This window comes from Notothenia rossii, assembly GCF_949606895.1.
Source record: "Notothenia rossii genome assembly, chromosome: 5".
In the NCBI taxonomy this organism is placed as follows: domain Eukaryota; kingdom Metazoa; phylum Chordata; class Actinopteri; order Perciformes; family Nototheniidae; genus Notothenia; species Notothenia rossii.
The window spans coordinates 11,150,309-11,164,566 of NC_136903.1; the positions used below are offsets into that span (position 1 = coordinate 11,150,309).

Here is a 14,258-nt window from a genome sequence, read left to right on the forward strand (position 1 = left end):
TGTATCGCACACAAAGAAAGAGAGGATTGCACACCACACCGTTTACAGTAAAGAACTAAAGGTAACAAACTTCAAATTAGAATAAGCTTAGATTCCTATAAGTAGAAAATAAGTATTCAACCCAATATGAGCTTTTTGAAAGCTGATACAGCCATAAAAATACATACTGTTTGAATATGAAGTAAAGCCATGCAATGCTAATAAAGACTATGTATGCAGTGTTTCCCCTACCATTGTCTTGGAGGGGCGCTGCACCCCGCCAACGGAGCCCCCCCAACGGAGCCCCCCCAACGGAACCCCCCTCCCCTGAAATTCAAGTTTTTTTTTTTTATATATATATATATATATATATATATATACTGTATATATCACCAAATTGCAACTAATTTATATCTACTGTCACTTTTCACATTGAACATGTGCTCTTTTATTAAATAAACTGAACGCTTTCATTTTAAGTTGTGAGTTAAGTGTTTTTGACCCTAAGAAACACTGATGCATTAATCAATAACAATAATAACAATAATCCACAGCTCCTCTCTCTGCTCCAGAGGATTTAAAATATATATCCCAATGCCACCCCGCCCCCCGCTCAGGCAGCACCCCCCCAAAGCAATAAGACTCATTTAAAAAAGAACGTTTGTTTGCAAAAAATAAAAAATGTTGATCCCTAGACCACCAGCACTGCCCTAAAATACATATTTAACCAATATCAAATCACATGCAATATACGCTATTTATCATTTTAAAGGGGCCCTATTATGCTTTTGGGGTTTTCCCCTTCCTGTTGTGTGCTACATAGTTTTATGTGCATGTAAATGGTCTGCAGGCTAAACTCCCAAAGCCCCCCCCCCCCCTGCCTGAAACACCTCCATTGGACTCATTTGTTTACTTCCGTAACATAATGATCACATTATGTAACACTCGCGCTTCTATTGGCTAGAGCTCCAACACATTGTACGTAATAGGCTAAGGGGCGGGACATCTCTAAGCAGTTGACCGATCACAACAGAGCCGGCCAGCTAACCAATCAGAGCAGACTGGGCTCTGGTTTCAGACAGAGGGTGAAAAGAGGTGCTGCAGCACAGGCAGTATGAGAAAAATAGAGGTTTTTGAACTTTCAAACATGGAGACATGTCCCAGTAGAGACACTACATACAAATATACACCTGAACATTTTCATAAAAGAGCCCCTTTAAATAAAGACAGCATTTTGAACACACTTTAATTAAGTGATGTATTAATTATAACACTAAACCTGGAAACACTTGAAAGTACTCACATGTATGATTGGTCAATCTCATTGGCCTGTCCTTCTCCCTCTCTCTCTCCCTCTCCCTCTCTCCCACCTCCTCCTCCTCCTCATCCTCCCCGTCCTCCTCATCATCATCGTCATCGTCGCTCTCTCCCAGAGCCATGCTGGGGCCCAGCTGCGGTTGAGAGGGACGAGGGGTGTGTTCGTGTTCCCCTTTCTCACCCCCGTCTTTGGATCTCTCCTCCTTCTTCTCGGCCTCTCTCTCCAGCGCTTCGATCTCCAGCATCCGCCTCTCCAGCAGCTCCGCCTGCCGCTTCTGCTTCTTCTTCAGCTTCTTCTTCTTGTTCTTGGAGATCTTTCCCACCTGGGAGGAAATCAGAACGGACAGGAGAGGAAGAGGGAGAGTCACAAAGGGAGGCATGACGGGGAATAACAAGTATTGATATTTATTTGAACTGTGTGTTATGATTTGTGAGTGCACTAAAAGTTCCATTGTATGTTTATAACATTAAATATAAGTACATTTGAAATATCATATCACCACTGTCTTACGGTTTGAGACAATAATATAACCTTTTAAAGACTCTGAATTAAGCAGTCACCAAAAAAATAAATAATTAATTAATGTTTTTGGAGATACATGGTTTTCACAGGACAGCACCAACATCTTCTTATATGATACAATCACTTATTTTCAAGTTCCTCAGATGGGGCAGGCAGTTCAAACTAATGTATAGCTTAACTGCATCTAGTGAGGTTTTTTCGAAAGTCTGACATTGCTGCAAACCCATTAATCGGGGAATCATTAAACTAACGTTGTTGCTAAAGTAGTGGTAGAAGTTTAAAATAACTGTTGAGACATTTTGAGGATTGCCTACAGATATTGTGTTGCACTGAGGGCCTCTAGCATCAGAGAAACAACACCAAACAGTGTTTAATGCTGTATGTGCCTGACTGTGTGTGTGTGTGTGTGTGTGTGTGTGTGTGTGTGTGTGTGTGTGTGTGTGTGTGTTTGTTCCTATTGTTTTATACTCACATCTGTTGTATTCACCGGTTTGATCTGCGGGGCTGTGCTAACTGACAGGTATAAAGAAAAAGCACAGTCAGAGGCTTCAACGTTTCATGAACATCAATTCGCCACACAACCAAGTTCACACCGAGTTCAATACTCCAAGAAGAGAGAGTTATGTTTGTTGCCTTTTATAGACCTCACACGTACAGAATCTGTAGGTGAAGTGAGAGATGTGCACAAAAACCAAGAAACAGATCCTCCAGAATCCAACAGAATTAATTCATTGTCCCAGATGTCTGTAATATGAATGGTTTATTCTTCTTAAGCCTGAGAATGTGGTAAACTATTCTCACCTCAATGGTCTAACACCAATCAATGTTATTTTTAAATATTCTTAGGGATAAGGCCAATTTCGAAGATGGTGTCAAATTGAATATCATCAATCAAATGTACATTGATGTTCTCCTAATGTGAACACTCAACAGCAAAGTGGGGCACAAAACAATAATTTAAGAATGGACTGAACCATTTTAATGTTATGGATTAAAGGTGTGTTACTTAGCTGTTCAGGAAGTATACTTATATATCAACCACCAAAAATAAATCCTAACTAAACTGAAAACTAGTTACTGCCATTTTCCTCCTCCATACCTACTTTTCTGAGACATCCCAAATGAAACTCGCATTTATAAAATAAATGTAGCTAGAATAAAAATGTCTGCACTTTTCTAAATGACGATAAATGATTTGATTTATTTTGTCTCTTCAGTCAGAGACAGTTTGTATTACCATAAGCTCCTGTGTTTTGACAGTTGATGGTTATGCGCCTCACTTTAATTGTGAAGAAATGTAAGCAGTATAATTGGTTACCCTAAGGCTCAGAGAGACTCCGAAGGATGATGAAAGCAATTGACAGTTTATGGGGGGGGGGATGGGGTTCACCGGGAGGACAGGGTTCATGTAGAGTTTGTAGAGACTGTTATCTTTTTTAGGACTGGATTTTTCTCTCAGTAGGGGAACTTGGTGCCGGGAGATGAAAAGGCGAAAAATATCTCAGTTTGGAAACTGAGGAGGCAAAAAAAGCTTCTCTGTGAGCCCTTTTTTACTGAACACTTATTCCATATTCAACTTGGAAGATTATTCTTCACTATAAATATCACACCAACATATTTTTCTACATTATTTGCCATTCATGTTTTTTCGCACCAAACTCAAATTAGCTTACATGTTCTGAATTATTCCACTTTGTCCTAAAAACTAAAATGTCTATGAAGAAGTTACACGTCTTGCACAAATAAAATACTAAACCAACCGATCCTATGCTTCGGCCAAAGTTCGATGTACTCTAAAAATGTTTCTCTTTTAATGTACCAAAGTGAAACAATGCTAACTTAGTAGCAACGTTTGAGGGAAAAACCAGTATGTTAAAACATTAAGAAATATGAATGAAAGTTATGCTCAGAGTTAGAATATTGACCTCTCTTACGTCTGTACACCAAATACTGTATAAACCTAATGAGCAGCCAGTTAGCTTAGCTTAGCATGAAGACTGGAAACAATGGGAAAAAGCTGTGTGTGTGTGTGTGTGTGTGTGTGTGTGTGTGTGTGTGTGTGTGTGTGTGTGTGTGTGTGTGTGTGTGTGTGTGTGTGTGTGTGTGTGTGTGTGTGTGTGTGTGTGTCTACCTGCTGATCCAGAGGGTGGGGGGGCTCCAGCTTTCTGCCATTCGGTGGCCTCCATGGCCATACGCCTAACAAAAGCATCGTCTACACACATCAGGATGTTCTCTGGCTTGATGTCCGTGTGGATGATTTTACATTTGGTGTGGAGGTAGTCCAGACCCTGCAGGACCTACACACACATTCCGATAAACAGACACAGATTGTATCAGCGAGAAACATGCTCACACATCTTGTTTAGGCATTATTACACTCTGCAGACAAGGCCTCAACACTGTTCAGCGCTTTCCTTTTTCATCTATCTCCCTTTCATTCATTCTTTCTTCTTCAGAGCCAGATTATCCATTCTCCTAATGCTGGTCATCCTCTGAGGGCAGAGACGAGAGGCTGTTGATGTTTCTGCTTCACTGTTTCATGTGATGCTGTCCAGAGGCTTTGGGATGGAAGCGGGGAACAATCTCATTTATTTTCTACTCATCTCCCGTTTGGCTGTCGAGTGGCTGGCAGCGGCTGAATCGGATCAACAACTCCCCATCCTCATCAGGTTGCCGAGGGGAAAATGCCTCAAAGAGCTGCGTCTTATGAAGGCAGCGGTACTGGAGTGTGAAGTGCACAATGGAATGTATTATTACGAGTAATGGGTGTGAATTGTGCCTCTTGTTTTTATTATACATATATTTACACAATGAGTCTTTCTTCTCTCTCAAATCAGCCTTTAATAGTCTGTGAATAAGATCTTGACCTTCTTCTCGCGATGAATTCCAAATGAAAATACTGTATCATGATACACAAACGCAAATGTCGTCTAATTTAAAAGTACCACAGCTTCACAGAATAATTCTGCCAACTATAAAAGTGTAGCTAGCCTGGAATCTTTCTTCTTAAAGAGAATCTAACTCAACCCATTTGTAAAACAACATCAGTTCATGGATTTTAATTTGTTATCATATTGTGAAAGACGTATTTGATGAGCATGCATTTTTCCAGACAGCAATCAGGCAAGGAACACTGAAAAGAGGAAGCCACTGCTTGATCCATCATCATTGTTATCTGTCTGCTACTTCATTACTTTCTATATGTGCCCTAATCTTTTTCTGTTTTGAATGTGAGCTTATTTGATTTATTTTGTTATGTTAACTATGTGCTTGAAGTCTAGGGTTAGGGAAAATCATTTCTGATTTTCTGATCGTCATATACTGTACATTTTTTTATTTAGTTTTCAATATGTGTTGCATTAATCACAGATTTGTCAGTTGTATTATCTGCAGACTTATCTCTCTCCACATTACATTTCCTTCAACGCAGTGTTTCTGTAGTCACTGGAGGCTACATGATGCAGTTGAAATTGTGTGTTATAAATGTGTTTTGAACATGCCAATAGTATTTATACTGTGTACTGTGTGTACTGTGTGTGCGTGTGTGTGTGTGTGTGTCTCCTTACCTGTTTGATAATGCTCTTGACACATGGCAGCGGCAGACCTTGGTAGTTGGATTTAATAATCCACTTCAGCAGGTGGTGACCGAGCACCTCAAACACCATACACACATCTGGGATGGTCAGTCAAGGACTAACACTACTAGATCTTTGTCACACACACACACACACACACACACACACACACACACACACACACACACACACACACACACACACACACACACACACACACACACACACACACACACACACACACACACACACACACACACACACACACACACACACACACACACACACACACACACACACACACACACACACACACACACACACACACACACACACACACACACACACACACACACACACACACACACACTTCTGATTGGGATACGTATGCCGTTGACTCCAGAGATCTTGAAGTCATCTATCAGCTGCACCACCATGTCCTTGTTGGGGTCTGCGGGGTCGCTCTCCCTCACCTGGGGGACAAGAGGACAACGAGATGAAGCAAACATGACAGGAAGAGGGAGGAGAAGGTTGATTACAGATGGTATGAAAACAAAGAACTCTGAAGGAAAAAGGACAGAGAGAGAGTAAATGAAACTAACTTCATTACGCTGCTACTTATTAAAAAATGTCTTGTATTTTATTAACGTGCGTTTACTTAAAGACTAGTTTGTTAACTATACTTGAATTTGCCTTTCTTTGCCTGCACTCACTCATAAAGGGTTTCTGATTGTGATTCTGATTCTAGAAGATAAAAAAAGAAAGAAAGGGGGATTTGGATGGATGAAGGAGAATAGGGAAGGTAGGGGAAAGAGAGGAAAAGAGGAGGCGAGGGATATGAGAGATAAAGATGCTGAAAAATGGACTGTCACTGTCCTCTGCACCCAGCATGAAAGATAAATGACCAGCGTATCTTTAGTGTTTCTTGTTACCAGAGTAGAGGAGGTGCGAGGTGCGAATGTCAAGAGAGAGGGAAAGAGGAGGGAAGGGATTTATAAGAAGATGAAAAACTGGAGTAGAAAAAGTTTCCTGAGAAGAGTCCAAACAAAAAGACACAAATATGAACAAACTAAAGAACAAAGGGAGATGAAAGAGAAAGGTTCCCAAACACTTGAATGTCAAATTGCTCAGATCCTCACACATCGCAGCAGCTTGATCTCATCCAGGGCCGTCTCTGTGTAATGCTGCGCGCTCTTCACCACCTTCATCGCCACAAAGTTCTTCACTCTGTAATGACAAACACAGAAGCATGCACTCATGTTCATACCTATTGAGCCAATAATGCTGATTAATGCATCGTATAAATATCAGTGACCAATATCATGATGCCTTTTTACACATCTTTGAGCCATTGTTCACACGACCCACAATATAAATGCAAATGTGGCATTTTGTAACTTAAACAACATTAATACTAATGAGAGACGTCAATCTAATCTCTTCTCCAGCGCACCATGCTTTATTCACCACATGTTTGCAGCTATCAGGATCGTTTGAGCTTCCTTACACCAGTCACGTGACCTATTGTACAGATCACCATGGATACCAAGTATATAAAACATTATCACCTTTTTTGGAAAAGCAAAATATTCGATTTAATCTGAGTGGATACAAGATTACACCCACACAAGACTATTAACACAAATAAATAACACATATTGAGATATTCAACTTTTAAAATCCCGTAGGCTCTCTGTGATAACTGATATTTACTTTGCCCACTTGGGTCCGGTGGCCGACAGGTGCAAACGCGCTTCAACGGCTCAAAACATTTCAAATAAGAGAAGTGCGTTCAAGCTTGAGAAATGATGCAAAATATAAAAACCCAAATGAGCCAAAACACATGCAGACTAAGAACCATCTTCACCAACTTGACAACACATGCAAAGCCTTTACAAAAAGCGCTGCATACACTAGACCAGAGGTGCCCAGTACGTCGACCGCGGTCGACCTGGTAGATCGCGAGTCATTCATAAATAAATAAAAATCCAGCTCCGTTAAAATAGACAAAACAGGTTTTGATCCCTCCTCCCTTGGCCTCCCTGCCACTTAATTCAGGAGTTGACTTGATTGACAGAAAAAGCGACCTATTGCTTTCCAGTCTGTTAACCCAGAATGCAAAGCGATACAAAATCAGTCAAGGGCCGGGAGAGACAAACAACAAAATGAGTGCGGGAACGAGCAAAAAGCTAAAGACATACCACTTCCACACAGAATGGGAGGGAGAATCTTTTTTGTGATGTCACATTCAAAGGTTATTTGCCTTATTTGTAAAGCAAGCGTCGCTCTGCCAAAGAAAGGTAACGTGGAGAGGCATTATCGGAGTGTTCACAAGGCATATGACAGCGACTTCCCTCCGAGTAGCGAGTTGAGAAAGAGAAAGGTCATGTATTATTGCTACACAAACATTATCTCTTAGTCTTAGTGTCGCCAACTCGTTTCTAACATGCAAAAAGACAAACAAATGCGTCTATGGTCGGTGTATTTTCTATCTTTCAAATCCAGAAGAGATCTCTCTCTCCCCCGTCAATTTGCAAGGGGGCGGGGCAGTTTACACACACGCATCTGCTACATGCAGCAACACACGGAGGAGATGGTGGAGAGAAGCGCTCCAAGGTGTGGTTACATGTTACCCGTCTTGAGGTGGACAATGCTCGTCACCAAAAGTGTTTAGCATGTAAGGGCGGTAACACGAGCAATTTGTCTAAACATTTAGCAAAAGTGCACCACATTCAGACGGACGAATGCACCGGGTTCGACTATCTTTCTAGTAGCTCTGTGGCCCCATCCACGAGTAACGTTTCCACGTCAGGTGTTATGTATGCTAGCAACAACACACGGAGTTAACTACATTATAAAAACATGGGTTAATGATTAGAGGTAACTGAGTTATTTATTTTGTTAAAGTTTCAGCTATTCTGTTTCCAGTTCTGTCATAAGATTATTTAATAAGATTTGTTAAAACATTGTTGTTTCTTTTGATGTGAAATATTATTTATTTAATTCAAATAAAAAGCAATGTTAATTTTGTTCATAATTTGTTAAGTTAATTTAATAATGTATGTATTTTTGAATCAAGTATTCATCTTTATTGTCTTCATTGTTAGTTTCCACATGCCTAAAACAACCTCAAACTAAATCTAAAAGTTGATGGCTAAATAAGAGCGTTTGAGAAATTGTGCAAGGCACACAGTAGTAGTCCGAATAGTCGATTAATCGTTTCATTAATCTATAGATTAATCGATAATCAAATTAGTCGTTTGTTGCAGCCCCATTGTAGTTATCCCATGTAAAAATAAAACGTGTTATTCAGCAACCCTTGCAATTTGGGATTTTATTTTTGGTTGGTAGACCTCGGTTAGCTGGTCATTTCAAAAGTAGCTCACCAGCCAAAAAAGTGTGGGCACCCCTGCACTAGACACTGCAATCACAAAACGCTGCTAAAGAAACACGTTGTTATCCCCGAACGTAAACAAGCGTTCTTGCCCAGGTCCCACCTGTGTGCATCACTTTGAGTGTCCCCAGGTTTCTGTTGTGTTTTAAGCTTCTTGCGGCGTCTTTTTATTTGGAGCCTTTTGTGTTTGCATTGTTTTGTTTATGTAGCACTTTTCTCCTAATGGAAATGTATTGGGCCGTTGTAGCGTATTGGCACCTGTCGGCCGCCGTACTTTGGGGCCACCAAACAAATACATATCCAATATTAAAGGTCCCATGTCATGCTTTTCCGGTTATTACCCGTCCCCTTGTGTGTTATGAAGGTTTTTCTGCATGTAAACGGTGTGCAGAGTCAAAACCCTTAAAGTACACCCTGTAGGGAGTAAAACTCTAACACAGAGAAGACCTCCCCAAAACGCCTCGTTGGTGAAACGTCATCATCCATTCCGCGGAGCCGTTACGTTAAGCTGATTGGTCCAAATTGACCAATCCACACACACACTCAGTGCAGGCAGCTCTGCTGATATCTCCTCCCTGGCTGCAGGCTGATAACAGACAGTTGGGATCGCGGCGAAATTCTCTCTGCAGACCCATTCTCACAGCGTTTATCAACCTTTTTCTTACTCAATATCAAGCCACACTTATTGTTTTTATTTCGGCTGTGACTTTGTGTGTGTTCAGGTTGAGTTTGGCTGTGTTTGGCTGTGTATCGCTAAACAAGGAAATCACACCTCCACGGAGCTCAGCGCGATTCGTACCGACCAATCAGAGCACACTGGGCTCACAGGGAGGGTGGGGGCTGGAGCTATTGGAGCTACAACGAGCCGTTAAAGGCAGAGAGTGAAATTCAGTGAATATACGTAGTTTACAGAGATGCTGTTTGAGAAACCAAAGTGAGTTTGGAAAATTGCACAGTATTTTTCTATTTTAGTAGACCTCAACAATGGAATTATGATCAGTGGAAATGGCCATGACATGGGACCTTGAACTCTCTTTTGGCTCGCTTTTTGGTCTCTACCAACTCCCCTCTGATTAGTTAGCTGCTAAATGCTCCACCACTATGTTGAGAAGTAACTGTGTTCATCTGCTATATTGGTGCTGAACAGAGAGTGTACAGTCACACAAATGACAACAACGCTATGAGAAGGGCGAGATTACACCAAAACTGTAAAGTTGTAGACACACTGAATATAACCTTTGTCAAGGACTGTGACTCACTGTATCGTGTGTGAAGTAACTTAACTCCAAGTCACTACTTTATGACCACCATTAGTGTAATTAACATTAGTGACAACATGAGTTTGTGTGTGTGTGTGTGTGTGTGTGTGTGTGTGTGTGTGTGTGTGTGTGTGTGTGTGTGTGTGTGTGTGTGTGTGTGTGTGTGTGTGTGCGCACATGCCAGGGAAACGGGACACTGGGTTGATGAGACTGTCATCAATAATCCACCCCGGTTGCTACGTGAAGACATAAGAAACAACATTATAGTGCAAATGAATATCTTTGGTGTCTGCTCACGATGGTGTTGGTTGCAACCGTCGTCTTGGTAAGGTGCCAGAGCTCGTGTCAACAGGTGCATGTGTGGTGTGTGTGAGAGGTTTACAGTATATGTGTGTGTATGAGAGAGAGATCAAGGTGAAGTGAAGGACTGTGGGAAGAGCCTGTGTGCAATGTGTGTGTGACAGGGTGTGTTGAGGGCTTTTTCTGGGTCATGGTGTGTGTGTGTGTGTGTGTGTGTGTGTGTGTGTGTGTGTGTGTGTGTGTGTGTGTGTGTGTGTGTGTGTGTGTGTGTGTGTGTGTGTGTGTGTGTGTGTGTGTGTGTGTGTGTGTGTGTGTGTGTGTGTGTGTGTGTGTGTGTGTGACTCACTGTATATCCCAGCATAGCCATACGGTGGAGAAGTGGCCCCACCCCAATTTCCTGATCACATGGTACCTCCCGTTGAACAAATCCCCGATCTTCACCGGATGGTACCCTCCTGAGAGAGATGATGAGAGAGAGGAGGAAGGTTACAGGCGACTGTTAGAGATAACCAGTCAGTGACATGAAATCCATTAGTGGGTAAGAAGTGGAGGGAGGTCAAACGGATAGAAAATGAAATGGGAGAGAAGTGTTTTGGATTAATTCACAGAAAAGAGCAGGACTCATTTGAAGGTGTGACCTTGGATTTTGAGAAGATAGATTTGTTTTCATTCAAACGTTTGATAGCCAAAACAGTTAATAGATTACTAAATTAAGTACAAAATAAAGGTTGGATGGATATCTATTAAACAAGCCTTAGTAAGCATTGTGCATTACTAAGTATTGTTAAGAATTGTCTTCAATAAATGTAAAAATACAGCAATACACATTTTTAGCAGATGTGGCGCCACAAGAATTCATATTTATATTATATTAGTTGTATATACAATATTACTAAAAATGCAAGGTACCTTTCATAAGAGACTAGAATAACAGGGTCAATCAAAGGAATGCAAGAACAATAACCATTGTTCTTTGTGTCTGTTATCTTTAGGTTTGTGTACAAAAAAGGTGGCGCACACAGTATACTGTAAGGAGGTTAAACCAAAATGAATTCAGTCATTCTTTCCGTTTACCTCGATGAGACATCAGAACCCTCTCTGTTGTGTTTACAATGACACCACCAGCTGGCAGAGAGCAAGGTCCTGCTTGCCAGGGTAACATTTGTTGTAGGTGTATCTTATTGAACTCAAACTTGGTGAGTAGTGTACTTTTGAATAAAATAGCAAGAAGGTAGGAGAGGCCAAAACATGTAGACAGTACTGCTCATCATAATAATATAATACTATACGATATATGGACCTCTCCTAAAGAGGTACAACATGCATTATATGGTATTTAAACGTCTTAAACGGACAAACAGACTCAAAAACTGTTTCTACCCCTGTCAGGCTGCTTAACCACCACACATAATACAATCACCGTAACCATTCTCACACATACACACACTTTTAATGCACTTTATATACTATTTGTATATCAATATTGTTTACTATTTATTCCCCCGTATGATTGTTTATGTTGTCTGTCCTATTGCCGTGTTTTTTAGTGTTATGTATGTGTTTGTATTTTTTGGGAGTTGCACTCTGAATCTCGTTAAACTCTGCGTATAATGACAATAAAAGGCTTAAACTTTAACTTAACTTTAAAATGTTCAGAAATAAATAATAAGGCCAAAACATAAACTGCTCTGTGAGGAAAGTGACTTTGTTTTGAGAGAAAACCAGTGTTTCTTTTAGTCTTTCATCTTACTGAAGTGAGATCAGACAGTCTGGCTTCTAAAACAACCTCGGACAAATCAAGAGTTTTCCTCCAAAGCTTCATGATACATGAAGGTATGTTATGCCTAAAGGAAATCATGGCATATTTAGGTTTCAGCTTAGTAAAATATGCTATTTTTTCCAAAAGATATCAAATGATAAGTGTAATGGCCACAGTGTTTACAGAAAGGGCGCAGCATTTTGAAACAGAGCCGTGTATTGAAAATGAACCTCTGAGCAGACAGAATAGCTTTTGGCATCCTGAGACACAGCAGGGGGCCAGCCTATCAGATCTAAACAACCTTGAAATGCCAGTGTCACAACGACTAAGCATCGCACACTGATGGCTACACCAACACTGCTGCAGAGCCATCGAGAAGGTAGGAGAAATGAAGAAAAGCATCACATAAGCAGCAGAGAGAGGAGACGCTGTGAGACCTTCTTAAAATATGTAAGACATACGTAGAGTGTGGAAGTAATGGGATGGGGCTGATGATTTTCAGCGGTGGAGAGCACTTATGTAAATGTACTCAAGTACTGTTCTTTAATCAAACTTGGAGGTACTTGTACTTTACTTCCATTTTATGCTTCTTTATATCGCTATTCTACAAAAAAAAATTGAGCAAATATTGCAGTTTTTACTGTATATCAGTACAGATTAAAGATTCAGATATTTGCCAACACAAAATAGAACTAATAAATAAACTATGATATATGAATATGGGTTAGGTTATCCAGCAGCAGTATATCAAGTCATTAAGATAAGCTCCACATGAAGACACTAATGCTTCATATTACATTACATTACATGTCACTTGTTAGAGGCTTTTATCCAAAGTGACTTACATACTGTGGACAATCCCCACAGGAGCAATTTGGGGTGAAGTGTCTCAGGGACACAACGACATGCTGACTGCAGTGGGGTTTGAACCTGTGACCCCCTGATCCCAACACCAAGGCTCTATCCAATGCACCATACGCCTCCCATATTCAATTCATTTATTAAATGTAATTCTGAAATTGCACAATAAGTATTTTAATTTGCAGCTCGTTAAGTATGTATGTGTGTGTGTGTGTGTGTGTGTGTGTGTATGTGTATGTGTATGTGTATGTGTGTGTGTGTGTGTGTGTGTGTGTGTGTGTGTGTGTGTGTGTCTTTTGTTCTGACCTTTGCAGTAGTCTGCGGGGTCCTCCTGCTCCTCATCATCGGAGCCCAGGATCTCCTCCTCTGGCTCCGGGGGCCCTGCCGGCTCGGGGGGAGGCGGAGGGGGAGGTGGGGGAGGGGGGGCAGTCACCGGGGCTTTCTGCTGCGTCTCAGGCCTGCACACACAGCAGAGGAGAGGCAGTTAAGTAACCTTTCAGCAAACTTTGTACAGGAAACAAACTCCCAGTATGAACATTTTTGGTATCTTTAGGTTGTGATTCAGAGCGAGGGAAACTTTAGACTGAGCTTTAGGTGCCGATGACTAATGACTAAATAATAACTCGCTTCTGACTGGCATCATTCAAAAGTGACTCATCCAGCTAATACAAAAGCAAAGAACACTTTTATATTTGCTTTTCTAAAGATATTTGGTCGGACAGAAAAATAGAGATGTTTTATACGTCCAATTTTGGAATAAATGAAAGATCCAAATGGCATAAAGGCAGAAGAAGAAAGACATCACAACACCAGAAACTTTATGTGATTCCAATACAATAAACCATCAGAAATAATTAATATATTATATCAAACTTTTTTTGGTCAACACAGATAAAACCGAGCTAACTGATTATATTTTGTTGGCCAACAGAACTGAACTGAAAGCCCCTTTGACGTTTAAGACAAAAAAGTAGAGCGCTTGATCTTGTTACTTCTACAACTACTTCCAATAACAGGATCGTTTTTTATTATCAACTAATTTCAACAAAGCTATAAAAACAACTGTGTCACATTGGTGTCAATTGATATATTGTGTCAAAACTGCACCTTAAAATATGTATATACTCTCAAGACATTTAGATCCAATGCTAAGACAGACATTCAACTCGTGTTATTACGGATAAAGATTTCTGAAAACTAGATATGGATTAAATTGTGATTGAATGGAATAACCATAAACGTTAATACTGAACTGTTGCCCTGTCTAAACCATAACAGGCGTTGCTTGATG

The 14,258-nt window shown here is 40.6% G+C and overlaps 1 protein-coding gene across 8 annotated transcripts in view; it reads right to left on the reverse strand.

The window, feature by feature from the left end:
* srpk2 (SRSF protein kinase 2) overlaps positions 1–14,258 on the reverse strand; it is a 64,142-nt gene that overhangs the window by 12,512 nt on the left and 37,372 nt on the right. For all 8 annotated transcript variants that reach the window (XM_079685467.1, XM_079685468.1, XM_079685464.1 and 5 more), the window contains 8 exons: positions 13,274–13,425; positions 10,694–10,802; positions 6,534–6,621; positions 5,780–5,867; positions 5,386–5,492; positions 3,951–4,116; positions 2,292–2,332; positions 1,283–1,619 (listed from right to left, as the gene is read on the reverse strand). In XM_079685467.1, coding sequence (XP_079541593.1) covers positions 1,283–1,619; positions 2,292–2,332; positions 3,951–4,116; positions 5,386–5,492; positions 5,780–5,867; positions 6,534–6,621; positions 10,694–10,802; positions 13,274–13,425 — 1,088 coding nt within the window. The remainder of the gene's footprint in view (positions 1–1,282; positions 1,620–2,291; positions 2,333–3,950; positions 4,117–5,385; positions 5,493–5,779; positions 5,868–6,533; positions 6,622–10,693; positions 10,803–13,273; positions 13,426–14,258) is intronic.